Source organism: Prinia subflava, chromosome 8 (assembly GCF_021018805.1).
Source record: "Prinia subflava isolate CZ2003 ecotype Zambia chromosome 8, Cam_Psub_1.2, whole genome shotgun sequence".
Lineage (NCBI taxonomy): Eukaryota > Metazoa > Chordata > Aves > Passeriformes > Cisticolidae > Prinia > Prinia subflava.
This window is the reverse complement of record NC_086254.1, coordinates 3,952,263-3,973,124: the sequence shown is the minus strand read 5'-3', so window position 1 is coordinate 3,973,124 and position 20,862 is coordinate 3,952,263. Positions and strand designations below refer to the sequence as shown.

Here is a 20,862-nt window from a genome sequence, read left to right as displayed (position 1 = left end):
TCTAATTATTTTATATGGTAGCAAACACGCATTTCTAACAAGCTGGCAAATGGAGGAGACAATAGAAGTTCAATGCCTCTAGGCCTGTCTCAGTCTGCTGCAGAGGATGCTGTTTTACCTAGAATTAAGTGGCACCTCCTTCTGCAGCCTCAAGAGGAGGTGCTGACCAATGGAGCTATACAAAAGTCCAAGTTAACACATGTAACCCCTCAGCCATAACTAGCACCATGAAACAGTGCCAAACATGTAACTGTGTAAATCATGACCTGAAACAAATCTCAAGCCATTACACAAAGGCAATCACCACCTGCTTCAGCTACAAAATCAGGTGGGGGTTGTATCAGTTAGGATGTTACCTGACATTTATATCTGCCTGATGCTCCAGCAGGAAGAGGGCACTCTTGCTGTCCTGTCTCTGGATTGCCATGTGCAGGAGTGTCTGTCCGTCTGACATGGTGTCATTGATGGACGCCCCAGATCCAAGCAGCTGAGCTGCGATTGTGTGCATGCCTGAACAGTTCAAGCTCGTTAGTATTTTACCTTCAGTGCTATAAAACAGACACACTGATAGAACAGAGTTAATGTGCACAGACAATACACAGATCTGGTATGAAAACTACCAGGGAGTTCACAGAGGAAGAATTCCACTGAACTGCAAGTACAGTTCTGGGCAGAAGCTGCAGGACTAGAAATCTTTCACTATGTCATATGTGAACACTAATTTTAAAATATGAGGAACCATCTAAAGCTCTCCTTGACAACTCCTCCCCAGCAGCACAAGCCAGAACATGAACACACACCAGCTGTTTTATCTTTAAGAAAATCTTGCTCACATCATAGCTTCCCTTTCATTGTGAATTCTCATCCTGAAGGCACATACCTGTCCAAAGAGCCAATCCCAGCACAGTCTGGTCTCTCGAGTCCTTCAGACTAAAGTCAGGAATAATTTGCAAGTTGTTGGTAGCATGAAGAGCATTAGCTACAAGAAAGGATAAGGAATTAGGCATTCTTGTACCTGACCTGCAGTCACACTGTGAAAGCTGTGGCAGCAATGTCACATTTTGTAGCAGGCTGCTCCTTTAGCAGTCAGTTTGTAAGATCTGAGCAAAGCACCTTCAGCTTCCCTGCTGTGACACTGCCTAGGATTCAGACCACATTGCCACTACTGTCCAGTCTTAACACATATACTAAGAAAAAAATTATTTTCTAGCTAAGAGGCTTAACCTGTTCCTTTCTAGCTGCAATTCCAAATAGAGTGGCACATACAGAACTCTGAGAATGAATAGTGGAGGCTCCACAATATGTGGCAGCATCCCTCCTTCTCCATTCCCTGGCATGGACAATATTTACCCCAGTTCACCTACTTCCTTCTAAATCCCACTTATGGTAGGAGACAAAATTGGCCCTGCTTCAGCTGTCAAATTCCCTTCCTGCTGCTGGAAAGAAGCTGACTAGCAGCATTTAATGAACTCCTCTGCTGGTATTTGAGCACTCAAGTCTCAACTCTACTGTAATACCACCACTGCTCTGTATGAAGTCCTCTTACTGAGGAGCTGAGGGAGGCAGAGTTCTCACCACAGAAAGATGCCTTTATCCAAAACTGATTCGAGCATTCACCTGAAGCAAATGCTTTGAAGTGATCCCAGTTGTACAGGTGGAATAGGACCCAAGACTAACTGTTCAAGTGCATTATCCACAGTGGAGAATTTACAAACACAGACAAAATCATTTTCTTGTTTTAACAAGGAGATGATTTAAGATTATTTAGCCCCTCTTATTAATTGCTATAGCTAAACATTGTTTACAGGAAGACATGCTTTCTTAAGTAGTTTGTCAAAGCAGTTTGGATGCCATCCTGACACAGCAATTCACTGCAGCCTCCACAGTGTGGACACACTCACCTTTCTGTTCCAGGATGACTGACACCACGTCTGGGTGGTTGTAAGCAATGGCCATGTGAAGGGGAGTTTGCAGATGAATGTTCTCTGCTGATGGAGGAGCAGATGCATCCTTCTGCCCAGGCACAGCTTCTGCTGTCTGGATGTTGGGATTGGCTCCTTGCTGCAGCAGTTCTGCTGTCAGGTTTGCCAGGCCATGCCTGCAGGCTGTGTGCAGTGGGGTTTCTCCCTTTAATAAACAGAGTGCTGGGTTAGCAGCTTGAGACATGAAGAGAAGCAGCTTTTAAACTATTAAAACTACAAGAGCTGGTGTGAAGATTTCACTCCTAGTAGCTGAAACTCCTTAGGAGCTCCAAACTACATGAGTTAGCTTTCACTAAGGATTTTATTACACCAGGCACTGCAGTAAGTGCTAAAAGCACATTAACAACTGGCGATTCTGCAAGTGCCACAAGAATGCAAGTGGTCACTGGTAAACACCTGAAAATATGCAAAGGTTCACAGAGTGCTCCAACTTGCTTTAAGCTATGGTTTAGCTACAAGAGATCTCTGCTACCTTATTTCTGAAGAGAAGTAAAAGAAACTTTCAGACTAAGTTTCTGCTTTTACCCATTTGTTTTGGTGGTTGACTTTTGCTCCATGAGTTGCTAGGAAGAGAGAAGCTGCCTCATTTCCTGCGCCAGCTGCTCTCTGAAGCAGGCAGTTTCCTAAAGAAAAACCATGAACACTGTTATTCCAACCACGCTTTGATACTAACAAGTGTGCTAACACCTTCCCCACTACCTTACAACATTACACTTCACAGTCAACAAGGAAAACCCTTGGTGCTAGGGTTACTGGTAGCTCCCTTCCAACACTGGACTCTCACATGCACTTCCATTTAGTGATCACACATCTTGAAATTGTAATGAGGATATTAGAACCTGGCAATGAGTCCAGATTTTCTGTCACTTCCTGCAAATCCATTTCAACTTGTCCGTGCATCAGCTCTGGGTAATGCAACTACCACCTAGCATTTATTAAGGAGCAAATGCTGCTGAAACCTCATGCAGCTCCTCCAAGTGCAGTCAGCATTAAGCAATTAACACAAAAGCCTTCTGCCTACAATGAAATACAAACCTCTGGTTTACCTGTTACTGTGTCTGGAGCATCTGTGTTGCTGCCTCGCTGGATCAACCTTGCTGCAAAGCTGTTCTCATCAAATGAGGTTCCATTCACAACAGGGGCATCCTCAAAAGGGTTCACAGACTGGTCAGATGACACAGTGATATACTGCACTGCGAGCCACAGAGCTGTGCTTCCTTCATGATCCTTCAGCTCCAAGTCCAGTCTGAAAATAAGAGACAGTGTCCCCCAATTTATACCTTAAAAAGTGGTTTTCCAACACAGCTGAAGTTCCAAGTGTTTGAACAGCTGCACTAGAGCTCAATACCTCTCTGAGAACTTTTGTTTGCCAAGAAGCCTAGTGCAGCTCCAGCTACTTCAGACAACTTGTGAATGCTCTGAAACAAGCACAGCGCCTTTTAGTGACTACTGCATTCAAGCTCATTGCTCCTAGGGAAGTGCAGAATCCCTGGTAGATTTGGGCTCCCCCTAAGTGTAACAAAGAGGCAAATCCCCTTGAGTAAGCCATGTGCAAGAACTGCAAATTCAGCTGCAATGAAACTGAGTCAAATGAATTGCTGCTTCTTCTGCTTCACCACCCCAAGAAGTCACCTCTAAGCAGAACTCAAGTTGAACTCGAGACTATATTGAGATATTTCAAGAGTGTTATTACTCCTTTTAGCTCCACTACAAATCAAGCTTCCTACAGTGCTTCACCTCTAGAATGATTTCAGCCTCTTTGAAAAACAGAGATGAAGTTGCTGCTTCTTTACAGTAGGGCAAAAACTTACATGGCTTCTGATATGGTTTTAGCATCTTCACTTATGCAAAGCCTTTACACTTTTGCATCCCAAGTTATTACTATTCTTATTATAAGGCAAAGAGGCACAAAAGAGGTGTTAAACCAGTTTTCACATCTTCACTGCAGAAGGTAACCTCGGTGTGTTTTACATTCAGTGAGACTTACTGCTTGCACTGCAGGAGCTGACTGAACACGGGCTCATTCCTGACCACAATGGACACGTGTAACGGGGTCCTGTAATTGCAGCAAAGAACAGTTACAGCAGGAATGAGCGAGACATTTCACACCCTGGCCCCAGTCACCAACGTGCCCCTAGAGAACTGTGGGCTTAACTTTAGAAGGGCACAAACACTTCTTAAAAGAAAGAGAAATCTAAACTTTTGGTGAATGTGACTCCAATTAATTTGGTGGTAAGGAAATCATTAATGTAAGAAGTAATTTTAAAGGAAGAAGCACAATAGCTTCACCTATCAAAACTGTGCAGCTGATATATTCCAAGTCTTCTATATTATTTTATGAACTTGCTTGCCAGCCCAATAACCTGTGAAAAAGCTCACAGGCCCTACACTTCAGGTAACCACACTGCAGAAACTGGCACTTTTTGAGAACATTTCAGTTTCCCTGACAGCTTCAGGTATACTATTTGTCATCTTAGTTAGTTTTTACCATTCAGTGACTCATTAAAGGCAATTTAACTGTGTGCCATGTGTTCTAACACTATCAACTCACCCCAGCTTTCTGTAGCTGGGCTACATTTAATTGGCCATGACAGGGCACCATTCAGCCTGCACAACTTTCTACTTTGAGTGCTACCAACAAGTCTCAAACTGTGTAAATGAATTCCTACTTCCAGTATCAGCTGCACTTTGCTGAGAGACCTGAACAGGTTCTTAGGAGGTTGGCTGTGTTCACCACAGCACTGTGTTACACTGGTGGCACTGTCCTTCCCCCAGCACTTACCTGCCCTTGCTGTCCTGCATGTTTGGGTTGGCCCCTGCCTGCAGGAGGGCCTGTGTGATCTGGGCCATCTCTGCCATCACGTCTGGCGAGTGCTTCTTGGGGCTGTAGGAGGCCACAAGGTGCAGAGGAGTCTCCTGCTCCCCCAGGGTGGCAGCATTCACACGGGCACCGTTCTTAATGAGGAAGTTTGCAGCAAATTTATCTCCTTTTGTGAAACAAAACAAGATTATTAATGAATCTATGTAGCCTGTATGTTTTATACTCCAAATGGATACAGATGACTTCATTCCATACCATGCATTCATTCCAACACAAGTATCTGCTCCTAGAATGGCCCAGCAACAGGCAACTTCAACAATGCTTCACTGCAAAGTCAGGATTGAAATAGTTCACAACAAGCCCTTGGAAAAGTGTTTTCACCACAGGTTACCTGTGACTCAAGTTCTCACACCAGCTTATTGTTATAGATACCAACTTTATTCAGTCCTCTATCAAGATAAATCCATTGTTGCTTTAATAAAACATTGGAAAAATGGTGATAGTAAACCATAGTAAAAAACACAAGTATTTTTTCAACCAAAGGTACTATTCCAAACTAATCAAGTTTCCAGTTCAAGTCAGTCTGTTGAGTCTTACTACATAAACTAACAGCACCAGCTCTGCTCCTGGGAATTCAGGCCCTCACATACATACAGGGTGATGGCTGTGGCAGTGCAGACCCACCATGCACAGCATTCCCAAGAACTCCTCCTTCAGAGCTCCTCAGGAGCCCAAACCCAGACCCACTTCCACACATGAAACCTTGAACTTGAAACACCAATGCAAAGCATAACTTCAGGAAAATACTAGCTGCCCTGGCTTCAAAGGCTACTTTGCATAGACATATTCACATTTTGCTTGGCCTGAATGCAAGACCAGAGAATAAAGAGCAGTGTTTCAATCTATACTGCTGGCTTATCTCTGCCAACAAAAACAAAAATCCCATTTTCTGATTCCATATCAGACATTCCCCCACTTTGCAGTGATCATAAGTAGTAAGAATCACGTGGCAAGTGCAGACAATTTGCTTTAGCTCCATTTGCAGAACATGTGATTGTGAACTGTGATTAATTCACTGAAGCTGTGGTTACTGAAAAGCAAGTGTTCATTCTCAGAGCTCTAGCTCAGGCTGAAAGCAGACATTAAACTAGGGATAAATGCCAGTATTAAGAATGAAGAACAGCCTGCTGCAATTTTTCCAGTGTTTTATGGGGTTGCAGCCATCACAACACTGACCTATGCTTACAAAGTCTCCTACTCCAGTGGCTGAAGTCTCACTCACAGGATCAGACACCAGTATTACCCTGTTTAGACATGTAGATTAATTTAAATTTTGTGAGCTTAAAATACAGCTCCCAACTTCTTCCTTTACTTCTAGGGGTCTGAGACAGTTTGATGCTAGAAATAAACTTTCTGGAACAGAGCTGCCAAAGACATTGCAGAAATAAGGAGCAGCACAAGGTGTTTGCTGCAGATTTTTACCACACTTTGACCACAGGCCAAGATGCTGCTGATCCAAAGCCTTCAGAGTACTGTGGCCATGGCAACCAGACCTGCTGTGCTCCAGTTCTCCTAAGATGCATTTTCACTCTAAGGTGGAGAACAGCTCAATATAATCATATAGTTGTACTCCAACTCTACTCTGGTAACTGCACTGGAGCTGTGAAAATATTCCAGCTGGACAGAGGTACCTCCACTTGCTCCTCATCTTCTTTCAGTCACATTTTCTTCTTCTGAAACTGCTGGGCAGTAGTGAGGACCCTTATTGTTAACCATATCTTAAAGAAGCATGTGCTGCATTCAACCCAAGTCTAGAAAAAGACCTCATCTTTGTGACCCTTATACTGTTGTGCTGAATTCAGCTATTTGTCAGAAAGAATACTGTCAAATGAGAATATTCCCAGTGTCTCCCAGTATTTCTTCTTTTAGCAGGCAATGTTCTACTAGATTGCACCTGCATGTCACATAGCATAAGTCTGCCCAGCCAGCAGACTGGCTCTCAGATCTCAAATAACAGTCTGTTTGCTTTTATGTCTAAAAATAAAAAAAAAGGAACAGGACAAAGTTCATACTTCACTACAATTTTCTAACTGCAGTGTCAACTACAACATGACACAGGAATAGATTCTGAAATACGAATTCCACGCTGGGAACAACTGGAAGCTAACAAAGCTTCACATCCCATCTACTCACCTCTCTGGATGGCTTTATGGAGCAGGCTCCAGCCTCTCTTGTCTGCCCTATCCACGTCAGCCTTGTAGTTGACCAGTGTAGTTGCAATACTCTCCAATCTCTGGGCCAGGGCTAGATCCAGTGCAAGATCTCCATTGTGATCCAATTCATTGAGCTTCCCAGGAAGCTACAACAACAAATGCAGCCCACTGATGTTAGAAGTACTTGAATAATTCCTCCTTGCCTTTTGTTGGGGGACAATTTATTTGTTAGTTGTTTGGAGTTTTCATCCAAGCAGAACAAATACCTGTTGCTTCAGCTTTCAACAGAAAAGTTGTTCAAGGAAATGATTCTTACTGAACTGCCATGAAGCAGCAAAGTTGTCTGTTATAACCATTCAGCTTTAAATGTGCATGGTAATATCAGGTAATGGATTTTATTAGATATATTCTGTTGCATGCAAGATGTTCTAAATGTTATGAATCAATTCTGAATTATGTCCTCATGGAGCTACTGCTAAATAGGCCTCCATTCCAGGCACAGAAGTAGCTGTGGCAATGCTAAACATGCAAATAAGAATTAGTGACAAAAATCACTAACAAGCTTCAGACTGGTACTTAGGAACTAATTATTTGAAACACCAAATTCTAGCAGATAGATCAAGTCAGTCTCACCATACCTGTGAATCCATTTCAATAAGATACAAAAAGACTACATCTTCTCTCTCAACTTTAATGGCCTTATGCAAAGGATATTCTGTCTTTGACTTGAACATTTTATACAATAGCTGAGCACTCATGCTGCTGAAGTCTTCTTTACGCAGGTCATCCTAGGAGCAGTAAAACAAGAGAAGGGTAAGCAATACTCCTGTCTTATTTATACTCAAGGCACTGCACAATGTAATTCTGAAGTTCACAAAACAAGGTCAGTTATAAGTTCCATTTTGGTAAAATTTTGGCAAGAACAATCCCACATAGTCTTTTAAGATTAGGAAGAAACAATCAGGAAGCTTTAAATCTTACATTTTAATTTCAAGATCAGTTAGTGAAATTTTTATTCCTTTTTGTCTACAGATATGGAAAACTAGCATTTTACCAGACACTACAGTGGATTTACATCTAGTCCTTAAAATAATCCTCTACTAACTTATTCTTAACTCTGACAGAAACAACTCTGACAAAAACAACTACAAGTATTGAAGACTGATTCATAAAATTATGAATAAAAGTAAACAGGAGCTTAGGAATAAAAAGATCTTAGGTGTGAGTTAGTGCTCATTTGACTAAACAGAAGCAACTTCATTTCCAGGTAGAGAAAAGCATCAAAAGTTAGGAGTCAAGAAGAAAGTTAAGAGTTAAAATTGCTGACCCAGAGGTTCACATATAATAATCTTTTTTTTTATATATTAACATTTCAAAACACTCTCCTCTGCCTTAGAATTAGCCAAGGAAAGAAACCTCCACCTCTAGAGTATGCATTTTAGATTTAGAATAACCTAAAGACCCCCCCGAAGTCTACTGTTGACAAGTCTTATTTTAAAGGCTAATTCATTACTCAATTCTTCAAAATAAGAGATCAGAACAAGCGAAACTTCCAAGTTGGTTGCAAGACTGGCTGCCTCTCCCTCCATTACAGAAGATAAATCTCCCTGGCTTCCATGAATTATTTTTAGAAGTAAAAGCAGGCCTGGGATTTGTGATCTGTATAGACAGAGACCAACTATGGATGAACTTCTAAACACTTTGGAACTCAGATTTGACAAACAACCCTCATGCTTATTAGAAGACAGTCCCTTCTATCTTGCTCATGTTTAGGAAACTAAGACACTTTGTACAGTGAAGTATTTCCAAGGAACAGAACAAGTCTTTGGGTAGAAGTTCCTCTCCCCTCCACCAAGACATTCTCAAGACAATTGATCAACTAACTGAGGTTAGACAGTGTGGTAAGGGAAGCCAAATTCTGCTGTTGAGTTTCTCTAATGTGCAAACACTCTTTGTTTGTTTCCTTGTGGCAGGACTCACCCAGTGGCTCGCAATGATCTCAGCACAGTAGTTGAGGAGCGTGCTGGCACTGAGCTCCTCGGCAGTCTGATAGAAACGGATGCAGTTCCTGACATTAACGAGTGACATAACTCCTTTTTCACATCTGTCAGAACAGGAAAGCCAGTGGTCAGCAATCAAAAAGCTTTAATTATTCACTCTCCCATGCTGTAACAGAGTCCTAATACTCTTTTTCATAGATGCTGGTAGAATATGGCATGGACTTGCTTTACTAGAAGGCGAAACTGCATAAGCACACTTTTATCAGCAGCCCTAGAAGGCACCTACCCTAAGAGCAGACTTTTATCAGAATCCACCCAGCCAGGTCCCATGAGAACACCACAGTGCAGGAGTCTGCAAGGAGAGACCCATCCCAGTTCTCCCAAGGGCATAAACTGCAGTTCATTCACTGCTGTGAAGCAGGGAAGATGTACCACAGTGCTCTCAAGCAGGGCTTGTTGAGTTGGATATGAGGACAGATGTGTTCACTGCAAGGGCAGTCAGGCACTGCCCAGGGCAGGGGGGAGTCCCCGTCCCTGCAGGGATTTATCAGGTGTGAGGATGTGGCACCCGGGGATACACTCAGTGATGGATTGGGCAGAGTTGGGCTGCTGACCACCCCATCTTAGTGGTCTTCTCCAGCCTAATCAGTTCCATTATTCAATCATTTTATACCTACAAAAACATCTCATAATTATGAAAGGCATCCCACACATGGACTACTGTGACCAGACACCTGCTAAGTTCACAGTAGAATGTTAGGGCAGCTTTTAGGCTGGTACAAGGCTTGAAGCAGTTTTAGCATTGGCCTTACAGATTTCAACTCCTCTGGTCAGAACACTTGACAGCAATTTAGTTGCTTCATGTTGAAGGCATACAAATCATACACTATGAATGTCATGTACTGCTACAGACATCCCTTGGGCAAAGGATTATTCTATCAAAGGGTACTTTGACTAAATTGGAGGCTTTGAAGTTGTACAAAACTTGACGAGGTTTCAGTTTGTACATTCAGACTTCTAAAGAGTTTAGAACACTCTATAATTCAAGATAACCTAGCCTCTAGTGCCACAGTGTAATCATAATCTCAGAATAGGAAAGCATGGTACTGTTACACTAACCTTATTTCTGAAGAAAAGTTGCACAAGATGCACAGAAGTTACAAAAATTTCACCTGTACCACTTGAATACTGCAAACTAATTGCCACTGCTTCTTCCTAGCATTCTCTAACAATTCCTTCTTGCAGCTCTCCTGAACCTGATGCTATCCGACTGATCTCCTCTAAACACCACACTGGGGTTATTAGTTTGACTGGGAGAAGAACTGAAAAGTAAACATAAAACCTGTGAGAAGTCTGCCACAGTTTAACTCTAGCACAGTGTTTCATTTCCTCTGATACACTGAATGACATGCTCTATTATTAAAAGCTCAAGACTTGGAAAGAGCATAATTTTATCCTATTGCCAGCATCTATCATCTTATTTCTGTTCAAACAAAGTTCAAGAGTTCAAGTATATTTACCAAGACTCACCTTTCCCTAAGCAGCTGGAGCTGAAATTTATTAGCTAATTTCATGAGCTCTGTCAGGAAGATATCATCTTCTCTTAGCTCAAGCTCATCTGTGTAGATCCACCGCAGCATTGCCATGGTTACCTCTGGGTCAGCATCTGGTACAGGGAGCAACAGGATTAATAAAATACCTAAAAAACAATCACCTGTCCTAGTAGCTGCTATTCCTTTGACTTCTAAAAGTCACAGCTACCATCAAAAGAGTCTTGTTTTGAAACTGTACTTAGTTCAAAATGTCAAAACTGGCGAAACTGGTCAGAAGCTGAAATGAGTAACAGTGCTGGCACGAGGCAGGAAAACCTCCTTGCACTGTGCAGAATGCAGGAGCCCTGTAACCTCTACCTGCTCCACCAATGCTGCATATTTAGGGGCCCTTCTAAAGTCCTTGGTCCCTCACATATGGCCTAATGCACATCCCCACCTGACAAGAACAAAGCAACAGCCGTGTTATGAACTGCTGCATGCCAGCAGCGGTACTGACACCTTGTTACACTTTGGTTGTGACTACAAAGCACCTCAAACTGCTGGGAGCCATTTCTTGGAAAAGTGCAAAAGAGCCAGTGTAAAGGGCTAGTTAGATTTCAGGTCTTTACAAGACTGACCACAAACTGATGTTTTTACACAGCAGGAGAAACAAAATCACCCCACGGGACACTACACAAGCCCAGTGGCCAAGGACCTTTGTCACCCACTCACAATTAAAATGACAATTCATCTTACAAGGATGGAGATAAGAATAACTTTAGAAGATCAGATCAACTACAACAGAAACGCCATTCATTTAAAAATTACCCTAAGTCATTCAAGCTGTTTTGTTCTTTAAAATGAAATTTTGAATTAAAAACCTTAAAGACAGTGAAATACCCATCCTAAAACATCTCCTTCAGACAGAGGGTTGGCCCAGATTATCTGCAGTCGTGGCAGTACTTGGCATGCACACTGCCTCCCAGGAATCACAAGGTTTTAGTAAGACAAGTATTTTTTGCCAAACCCAAAGCAACCAGAAAACCTACTTGAGATGTACTATCAGCTCTGCCTTGGCAGAGGTAAGAGTGCACTTCCTCCCTCTCAATAAGAGAACGTGTGTTCATCTCTTTCTATTCTTTAAAGATTAGAAATTTCTCCAGATTACACGAACTCTAAAAGCACTCAATCTCAAATGCTGCCTGTGTTCTGAAGATAAGATTCAGGCAATCTTAGCTTGCAAATTCTTAAGAGAATCCCTTAAGAAAACCATTTCCAGGGAACAGTTTGTTTCTTGCTCCAGCTACTTCATAAGCTAATCCTTGTGCCATTTATCATTTTTTTTTTAAATCAATAATGCAATTTTACAGTTGCAAGTATCATTTACTAGCATGTATTTAAGCAGTGTTTGCATAGTTAAACACGAAAGGGTGCAGTTACATTTGAGATTCTCACACTAGCTTAGACGTGGAGCTGGAAATGCTTTGGACTGCCACTTGTAACAACACTACAGTTAACAAGAGCTTTTCAGTAAAAAATTTTGTTAGCATAGCACTCAGTTTCAAAGTTCCTGGCATCTGTTTTCTTGTGGCTGCAGAAAAATCCACAAATCATGTTGCAAGGAAGCCCATGCTGTCCCGTAAAACCAGCTTGCTGCGACTTGCTACTCTCCAGTTTGTCTGCAGTTAGAATTCATGATAAGATTTAAGTGCAGAACATGAAGCCAAGGCTTAAAATTCAAGATGCCAGTCAGCAAGCCTGCTTAACTTCGTATCTGGTTTATTGCTCACAAATTAATTGTATAAGGCTGTCCTACACTGTTAAGTACAGAAAAGCCTGTTGAGAGGTTCAATCTGCAGAAGCACTGCCCAGTGTAAGTACATGCAAGAAACAGCTACAACAGAACAGTGCACTCATGTGGAAGATGGTCTTTTAGAAAACTTCTCCTCACCTGTTCTACAAAGGTATCAAAATGCCAAAGCAAACAATTTCAGTAACACATCATTACTTGCATTCACTTCCCACACACACTGTGTTAACAAGCAGCAAGGTATTTCCATGACACGCTTCAGAGAAATGGTGCACACTACCTCAAAAAGCCCTGTCCTTCCTCAAAAAGGAAGAAGTCAAGCTCCTCCATATAGATTTGTTTTTCATTATGTTTAGTTGACTCTAGAAAAGACCAACAGGCCACCAATCTCAACCCCTGTTTATTAAAGAGAAAGAAGGCAGGTTATTGATTTAACTACCACTAGCACCCAGTTCCCAAGCTCACTAACACTTCACAGAGAGAGAGCTCAGCCATCAACAGATTAAGCACCACTTTCAGTGGACAGCACTAGCCTGAAAGGCACTGAGGAAACCTTCTCCCAACAGGCCCTTCCACAAGTCACCCTCAAGACAAGGGAGGCATCACGTTCCTCAGCAGTGACTGACCTGACAGATCCAGCTCCTCTGTTGAGGCCAGGTTGGCAAGGCTCCACGAATCGCTGCGCGCCGCCAGCACAAATTTGTGAGCACTGATGTGCCTGTCCCCAACCTTGATCTTCAGGTCACTGGTACCAGGAAAAAGCACAAACAGCTATTATGCAGGCTTCTCCTGCACCTGGGTATGTATGGATTCAGCATCTCCGTGGTATCTATGTCTGGGTATCCACATTTAGGTTCAAGTTGTTTGAGACATTAAAACACAATTGGTTAAGTAAAACATGTTGTCAAATGACAATTTGTATTTTTCTAGGGAGAAATGCAATGAGTCATTAACATTTCAAGTGCTTCGTTGGGTTTGGGTTTTTAAACCATTTCAGAATAAACGGCAAGAGAATTATTATAGAAGTTAAAAAGCCAACAATCTTGAAGCTAAATATTTATGTCACAGTGTCCATACTAATACTGTCAGCTAAGCACCAATGCTTTCAGGCAAGGCCAGCAAGAGAACAATGCTGCTTGACAGCAGTCTGAGAGCAGGGCAGAATCCCCAGTTCCCAGACCAGCTGCCAAACACACCCTTTCACCCTGACCCTGGTCACCATGTTATCCACTGCAGGTACAAAACACTTGCCCTGCTCATTTTGAAAACCCCTGGCTTGCAGATGTTCTGACTCTGTAGGTTGCTTTCCAGAGCATTTCCCAAATCAAAGCACTGCTATAAACTACAGCACAATGCAGAGATGTTACATAATGAAACCTGCACTGGGACCTGCTACCTTTCTTATTTAGGGATATGTAGGCCCTTTTAGACAACCATTCAATGCCTTTAAAGCTAAGAAGCTGAACTGAAATAAAGTGCTCCAACTCTTCTGACATTTACTATGTATCAAATCTTTTACCCAGCAGGCTACAGGAAGTTCTTGCAGGCACAGCGCCTTTTCTCAGAGAGGCTCTTGAAGAGATGCTGGTGCAAGGAAATTTTAACTAAACAAGATTTGCCCTTCCATGACTAACTCCTTTACTATACTGGCACTGCTTTCAGTAACAGCAAAGAAATTGATAAATATCATAGCAGTCTCAGAACTTAATCAGCTCAGGGATCTAGAATATGGAAGGGATCCTTAGTGTGCCTATGGAAAAGAAACTATTAACCATAATTTTGTGCTGCGATTTAAAAATCCAGTGTATCACTAAGCCACTAATACAACCAGACAAGCCAAATTAATCAGGCTTCTTCACACACAACAGGAATACAGAAGTAAAAATGTTTTAGGACAAAGCCTTTCAAGAAAGGAACAGTTTTTCCAGACACATAGTGTAATTATCCTTCAAGTAAGTATGGTTTAGTTCCAAACTCCTTCTGTTCAAAGGGAGCTTTGCTGCTGACAGTGTTCATGGTGAGTTTCCTCTGAATTTGCCTGAGAGACAAAATTCTGCTTAGAGCTCTCAATTCGTACTCTCAATTCACAAACTGTGCTCAGTATGCCACAACTGGAGCACGCTCTTCCATCTACAACTGCAACTCAGGACCCTATTCACACCCGGCAGCAAAGAATTTTCCCTGTGTAAGAGCAGGCCCTGGTGCAGTGAATACAACCCCACGTTCTGCAATCCCCTTTCCCCATGGGGGCCCCTCACCTGTACTGCTCCTGCTGGTAGAGCTCGGCCACGATGGCGAGCAGGCGGCTGATGAAGGTGTCGCTGGCATTGTCCTGGTTGGTCTCCACAGCCAGGAGGTTGCACCTCCTTTCTGTATCAACCAGTTTCTTCTGCAGCTTCACATACTCCTGGCGCAGGAGCATCAGGTGCTTTTCCAGCTTGGCCACCTCCTCTGCAAGGCACACAGTGTTACTACAAGGCTGAGACATGCACACCTTTGACATCTGAGGGTTACTTAGCCCTCAGATTACACTTGTTGTTTAATCACAACTCTCCAAGGAGAGTCTCTCCTCTTCCAAATACCTGAGCATCTCACCCCCAGTATCAAACCCTCTATTTTGTATATTTTGATAAACACTGAAAAATCGTAACACAGTGATAAAAGCCACTTACAAAGAAAGCTCTGAATTCTGTTTGGTCAGGAATTCTGTAAAGTTCCTATGGGAGTCCATTTCTGTGGGAATTATGGTGGGGCAGAGGACCAAGTCTTTGGTTCTTTCCCATTTTTCCAGCCTAGTTAAGGTGCTGTTCGACTTTACAGCTGACACTTAAACCACAACTGAGCATTGGAACAGTTGCTGATGTACCATATCTGCCTCAGAGTATTTAACTGACCTGTTCAGAACTCCTCAACCTGCCAGCTAAGAAACTCCCCCCAAAATGGCCAGAGTGGCAAACAGATTGTGCCCACAATCTACGTGCCAAAGGCCAGTCAAAATATACACAGAACTCCTTCCTGCTGGCACACACACTCCTCCACGGGAGGCACTGCACTGGCAAGGCACCACAGATGGAGTCAAGTCCATGGTGGTTACTTCAGTTCAGGATCAGCAAAGTGACAGCACCGGGGAATCTGATCCCTGAACAGGAATTTCCATCCCACTGCAGAACCCACATCACCACACTTAACCAGTCACTCCACAACATGCTGGGGTAAGTTGTTCACTGAACTCACCTGGGCCACCTCTGTGAAAAACCTCTACACTTCACTGTGGAAGGAAACATCTGTACAGGTATTTAAAACCAATCCAACTTAGGAGTGCTTATTTATGGATGAGTTGCAAAAACTATAGGTTTGCTGTTAATCACAATGCTTCATCATTTCCCCCCAATCATTAGGTTGATTTTTCAAGTAAGGCCAAATCCCAAACCGGTCATAAAATAAGAGGAGGCAGAGAGGACAAACTGGGAAGCTAACCAGTGATTTTAGGTGGGAAAGTTCCTACAAGATTACTCCCTACTAGCCAGGAATTCATATTTCAATGACTTTTCTAAAATATTTACTAAACACCACTAGTACAAACAATGACAAACTGAGCTCTGTTATCAGTGTGTTCTTCTTGCTTCTGTAGAAAAGTTCAATAGCACAGCTGACCTTGGCCTTGCTGTGACACAGGTCCCCAGGGCCTGTCCTCTATGGACCCTGCAGCAAATTCTTCCTCATAAATCTTTTATCTTAACAACTATTGTGATGAATAAACAAAAGGCAACATATACCATTTTATTTTTCAGTTAATATTATGAAAGCAGGCTTAGCAGGTACTTCCTTCAACAACCTTTTCATTAGCTTCATCCTTCAAAATTTCATAGATACCATCTCCTTTGGGATACCTTTCTTTTGGTACTGAAATATGCTCTGATTTCAGAATTGTGCCATCAGCACCACACCAAGCCTCAAGGCTGGTTTGAAATCCTGCTGTGGTCAGTCTTTCTGTGTGAAGATGAATGCAGTTTTGGTGTTCTCAGAACTAGAAGGACGTGTCCCTTGAGCAACTACTCCTTCCTCATTTCTCCCTAAGGACAGTGCTGGGGGAGCACAAAGCAATCCCACTGTTACAGCAGGGAGAGCAGGCTCTGACAGGTGCCCAGAGTAAAAGACACTGAGAACTGCACCAAAAATTAGTGTATGAACAGCACCACTGTTCATCCAGTGAGATTTTTAGCTGGCACACAGATTTAAATGCTAAGAGTAGGAAGCTGCCTAATGAAGCTCATTGCATGCACTTACAGAAATACTGCATCTTCCAGTCAAACTTGGGAGTGCCACAGTGGGAATAAAGAATCCAGACCAGAGGCAACATTGTAAATCCTGTCATTTTACCAAAGCCAGCTCACTAGCTCCAAATTAGCCTGAGATCCCTAGGATACAATACAGAATTACCTTAAGCCCCCAAACAGCAGTAGCTGAAGCTTGGTGCATGACCAACACAGCTGGTACTGACTCAGGGCAATCCCAGACAATCCCTACTGGCAGTGAAAGTACCTCAAAGAACCAAAGCTTTGAAACTCTTGTTTTCACACTGACACCATATGCTTCCTGCAATCACACTGAGAAAGACTGATGGGTATTAGCTTACTGCACCAGTTACAAGAATTGTAAAATAAAGAGTTTCTCTTACTCTACATGACAATCTGCACATGTGTTAGCAGCTACACTTGAGTACAGTATTTGATCTTACAGCACATTTCAAATGCATATTCAAGAGAGTTCTCAATGTCCAGGTAATTAACATTTACAGCACAAGAGCAAAGCCTCTGTTTTCCCTATAAACTGCTCACTTAAAGAGTGAACAAATAAAATGCACAATTACTGCAGGCACACACACACACACTTAATGATGGCCCTTGCCTCAGGACATGAAAGGACAGGCTTAGTAAGATACCAGTAAGCCTCTGGCTAAACAGCAATCCAAATGCCTCAGTGAAGAGGATTCCCAGGTTCAGCAAAGCAGAAAACACAAAATGCCTCTCTCTTCTTCTGAGCCACAGCCCAGGTAAATAAGAGCAGCTTTTGTTAACAGCTTTCTGGCAGATTGATCAGCCTCTCATGAACTGGCAGAAGTTTATATTCCATATCAAAGACACTGAAGAGGATTTCAGGAAAGGCTACTGTCATTTTCTTATAGGAGAAGGCACAGAAGTACTGAGGAGCAAATAGCTGAATGCAAGTAGAGAGGCAAAAGGCAATGAGAAGACAGCAAATACCAAAAATCAGAGGGAGGGTCTAGTGGAACCCATCACACAGCCCATTCCACCACCAAAAGCAGTCCCAGAAGCCACGCAGACAAACTTGGCTTACTTATGAAGTGGACCTGAGTGAAATATTTCAGAAAACTAAATTGTTTCCTTACCCTCTCCACTGCTCCATACTGTGACCCCTTATCTCCTCAAGGATGTACAAGCCACTGCTTTCTCATTCCTCCTCACTTTTGCATACTTCTGATCTTTACCCTGCCACCCAAAGCTCTACAGCTGCTCCCTCTGGACACTCAAGCACAAATCCAACAATTCTGACCCATGCCTGCATGTAAAGTTCTGGTATTGGCAGTACAGAACCCAGAAATCACAAACACCAACTTGGCTCTTGTCTTACTAAGATGTTCAGTCAATCTGCAGGTAGCAATTGCAATAAATCTGATGCAGGATTTTTCTAGACAGAGACAACACTTCCTTATGAGGAAAAGCACTTGGCTTCTGAGCTAACAACCACAACTTGACAAGCTCCCTTCCTTGACAGGCCTTCATTTTTCAGCTGATTCAACCATAGCTCCTACCTAGAAAAGTATGGGTGCAGGCAGGCACCTCGTTTGCAGGGACAAACTGAGCCCCTCTTCCAACACATCCTAAGGAACTGAGAGGGGTGACAACTCCAGCTCGTTATTCCTGTTCACACAGGGTCATTCACTGGTCATGTGCTTTCCTCAGCCAAAAGATCAGAGAATTACTGAAGATAGGGAAGAATCTCTGAGAAGTACAGACTAAAACAGGGCTTGTTGTATCAGCTGCAGGTTAATTCTGCAAAGGAGGACCCTGAGTCAGAGCCTCACATCCTTGAGGGTCTCACTGGGGAAATTTCTCTGCCTGAAGCCAACTTGAACTCTAAAGCCCTACAGAACTGGAGGTCACCAAGTTTTAAAAGCAAGGGTAAGAGGTTGGTCAGCTAAATACAAAGCAGTGGTATTTCAGCACACAAGAAGTTAGGCATTCCTCTAAGGACTTATCAAACCAGCTGGACTGCAGCATCCTCTCAGCTGATGCATGCCAGACCAGCAGCATCTGCTCCATCTTAGTCAATATTCTACAACTATTCACCATTGCCCAAGAGCTGCACTTTAAGAGTTGAAGGCTCTACTTTCGCGACTCTAACTTCATTTCCTTTGTAACTTGAAACATTTTAGCTCCGTTCGTCTACTCAGTTTCCTCCAAGAAAAAGAGGAAGCTTGTCTTGCAGAAACGAGTATAACTGTAAAAATCCAAGCGTTTTTGCAAATCCCGTTAAGTTAAATTCATTTGTATGGCGTAATTGACAGTCTTCACGCAAAACAGCAGCACTCCAGGAGCTGTGCAGGTCTCACCTGAGCCTGACAAAAGGGCTCAGCACCAGTGAGCGGGAGGCTGCAGCACAGGCAGCGCTCCATGCTCCAGGGACAGCCTCGGGCAGGGCACGCCGGGATGAGAGCCCGGGATGAGCCCCACGAGAAGGGCGGGAGCCCCTGCGGCCCCGCCTGACCCCCACCGGCGGGGAGGGCTCGGAAGCACGTCCCGGGCGGCTCCCGCTGCCCACGGCCGCCCCAAGCCCCGTCCTGAGGGGCAACACCGCCCGCGCCAGGCCGGCCCCGCCCGGGGGTGTCCGCCCGCGGCTCCCGCCATCTCCCGCTCACCTCGGGGGCGGCCCGTCCCACCCGCCGCGGGCAGGACCGAGCCCGTCCCGCACAGGAGAGCGGCGGGAACAGCACACCGCGGTGTCCCGGCAGCGGCGGAGGCCCCCGGCCCCCGCGGTCCCCGGCCCCGCCCGGCCCCGCCCGGCCCCTCACCCGGGCTCCCCCCCTCACCTTCCGCCATGTTGGCTCCGGCGCCGCAGCTCTCGCGAGAGCCGCCGCCCGCCCCAGCGCCAGAGCACGGCGGTCTCGCGAGAGCAGCGCAACAGCGCCGCCACCGGCCGCACCGCCGGGACGGAGCCGCTCGCTCCGCGTTATCCCGAGTTATCCCGAGTTATCCCGCCTCCTCCCGCCTCCTCCCGAGTTATCCCGCCTTCTCCCGAGTTATCCCGCCTCCTCCCGCCTTCTCCCGAGTTATCCCGCCTCCTCCCGCCTCCTCCCGAGTTATCCCGCCTTCTCCCGCCTCCTCCCGCCTTCTCAAGCGTTATCCCGCCTCCTCACGCGTTATCCCGCTTTCTCCCGCCCTTTCCCGAGTTATCTCGCTTTATCCCGAGTTACCCCGCCTTCTCCCGCTTTGTCCCGCGGCTCTCCCCGCCGCTGGAGGCCGCGGGGATGCGCTCCCCAGGCGGAGGAGGCGCCCGGCGGTCCCGGAGCCGGGGCTGGCGGTGCGCGGCACGGCTGGAAACGCTGGAGAAACAGCGCCCAGCCCCGGGGAAACGCGCCCGGGCACCTCCCGCCCAGGCGGTGCCCGCGGGGATCAGCGATGGTGCTCGGGGCTCCTCTGTGCGCCGGGCTCGCTGCAGCACCCTCGCTTCAATTCCTGCTTTTGTTCCACAGCCAACAATCCCGGACACTGAATCTGTGCCCCCTGGACGCTGGATTGGTGCCCGGTGGGTGAAAAGTGGTTGCAGGTCGACAGGCAATGACCAAGGAGCAGTAACAGGATCGTTTCCATAGCTGCCCCCTCGGCTGCTGTCCCTGCTCACCATCGCTCCTGCTTAGATGCAACACAAGTGCCAAATACTCAGTGCTGGTCCAACAGCAAATCTGTTGCTTGCTTTGAGGAGCAATTTTCAATTAAATGTTTGAAGACCTTATGCGCAGTATTGTTTTACAGACATAATTTTTTCTGGACTCCACCATGAAGTGACCTTTGAAAAGTTGCTCTGCATCCTATTTCTTTTGGTGTTTGATAAAACAGCAAATCCCGAGCTGGGCCCAGGAGGGCCACAGCCTATAATTTTCTAGATATACCATGAAACAATCTCTCATTTTGCACAGCTTGATGACAGCTGTGTACGACTTTGCTGTAGAGTAAATTACCCCACTGCTCATGGTGCTATTGATCCTCTTGAGGAACTGTGAGGAAGCAAGTTATTGCTCCCTGATCAGATTTAATTACTCAGTAACAACAGAGATCAGATTTCAAACCACTGCTGTGTTTTGCATCAAGGGAAGTGGAATCTCCTCTGAGGATTTGCCTGGACAGGAAGCTCCTGTATGACAGTGTCTCTAAACCCCAGCCAGGTTCAGATTTGCTTTAGAATCACTCGTGTTGCTGCTCTGT

General features: G+C 44.5%; 1 protein-coding gene across 1 annotated transcript in view; it reads right to left on the bottom strand.

Annotated features, from left to right (window-relative positions):
* The window catches only part of ANKFY1 (ankyrin repeat and FYVE domain containing 1), a 32,093-nt gene extending 12,464 nt beyond the window's left edge, over positions 1 to 19,629 (bottom strand). Inside the window, exons 1-14 of the mRNA XM_063402417.1 lie at positions 19,470 to 19,629; positions 14,617 to 14,809; positions 12,985 to 13,103; positions 10,547 to 10,682; positions 8,997 to 9,120; positions 7,655 to 7,804; positions 6,997 to 7,162; positions 4,765 to 4,969; positions 3,970 to 4,038; positions 3,029 to 3,228; positions 2,508 to 2,605; positions 1,902 to 2,127; positions 881 to 979; positions 357 to 510 (exon numbers count right to left, since the gene is read on the bottom strand). Of these exons, the coding sequence (XP_063258487.1) occupies positions 357 to 510; positions 881 to 979; positions 1,902 to 2,127; positions 2,508 to 2,605; positions 3,029 to 3,228; positions 3,970 to 4,038; positions 4,765 to 4,969; positions 6,997 to 7,162; positions 7,655 to 7,804; positions 8,997 to 9,120; positions 10,547 to 10,682; positions 12,985 to 13,103; positions 14,617 to 14,809; positions 19,470 to 19,479 (1,949 nt within the window). The 5' untranslated portion in view covers positions 19,480 to 19,629. The remainder of the gene's footprint in view (positions 1 to 356; positions 511 to 880; positions 980 to 1,901; positions 2,128 to 2,507; positions 2,606 to 3,028; positions 3,229 to 3,969; positions 4,039 to 4,764; positions 4,970 to 6,996; positions 7,163 to 7,654; positions 7,805 to 8,996; positions 9,121 to 10,546; positions 10,683 to 12,984; positions 13,104 to 14,616; positions 14,810 to 19,469) is intronic.
* Between the last annotated feature and the right edge of the window lie 1,233 nt (positions 19,630 to 20,862).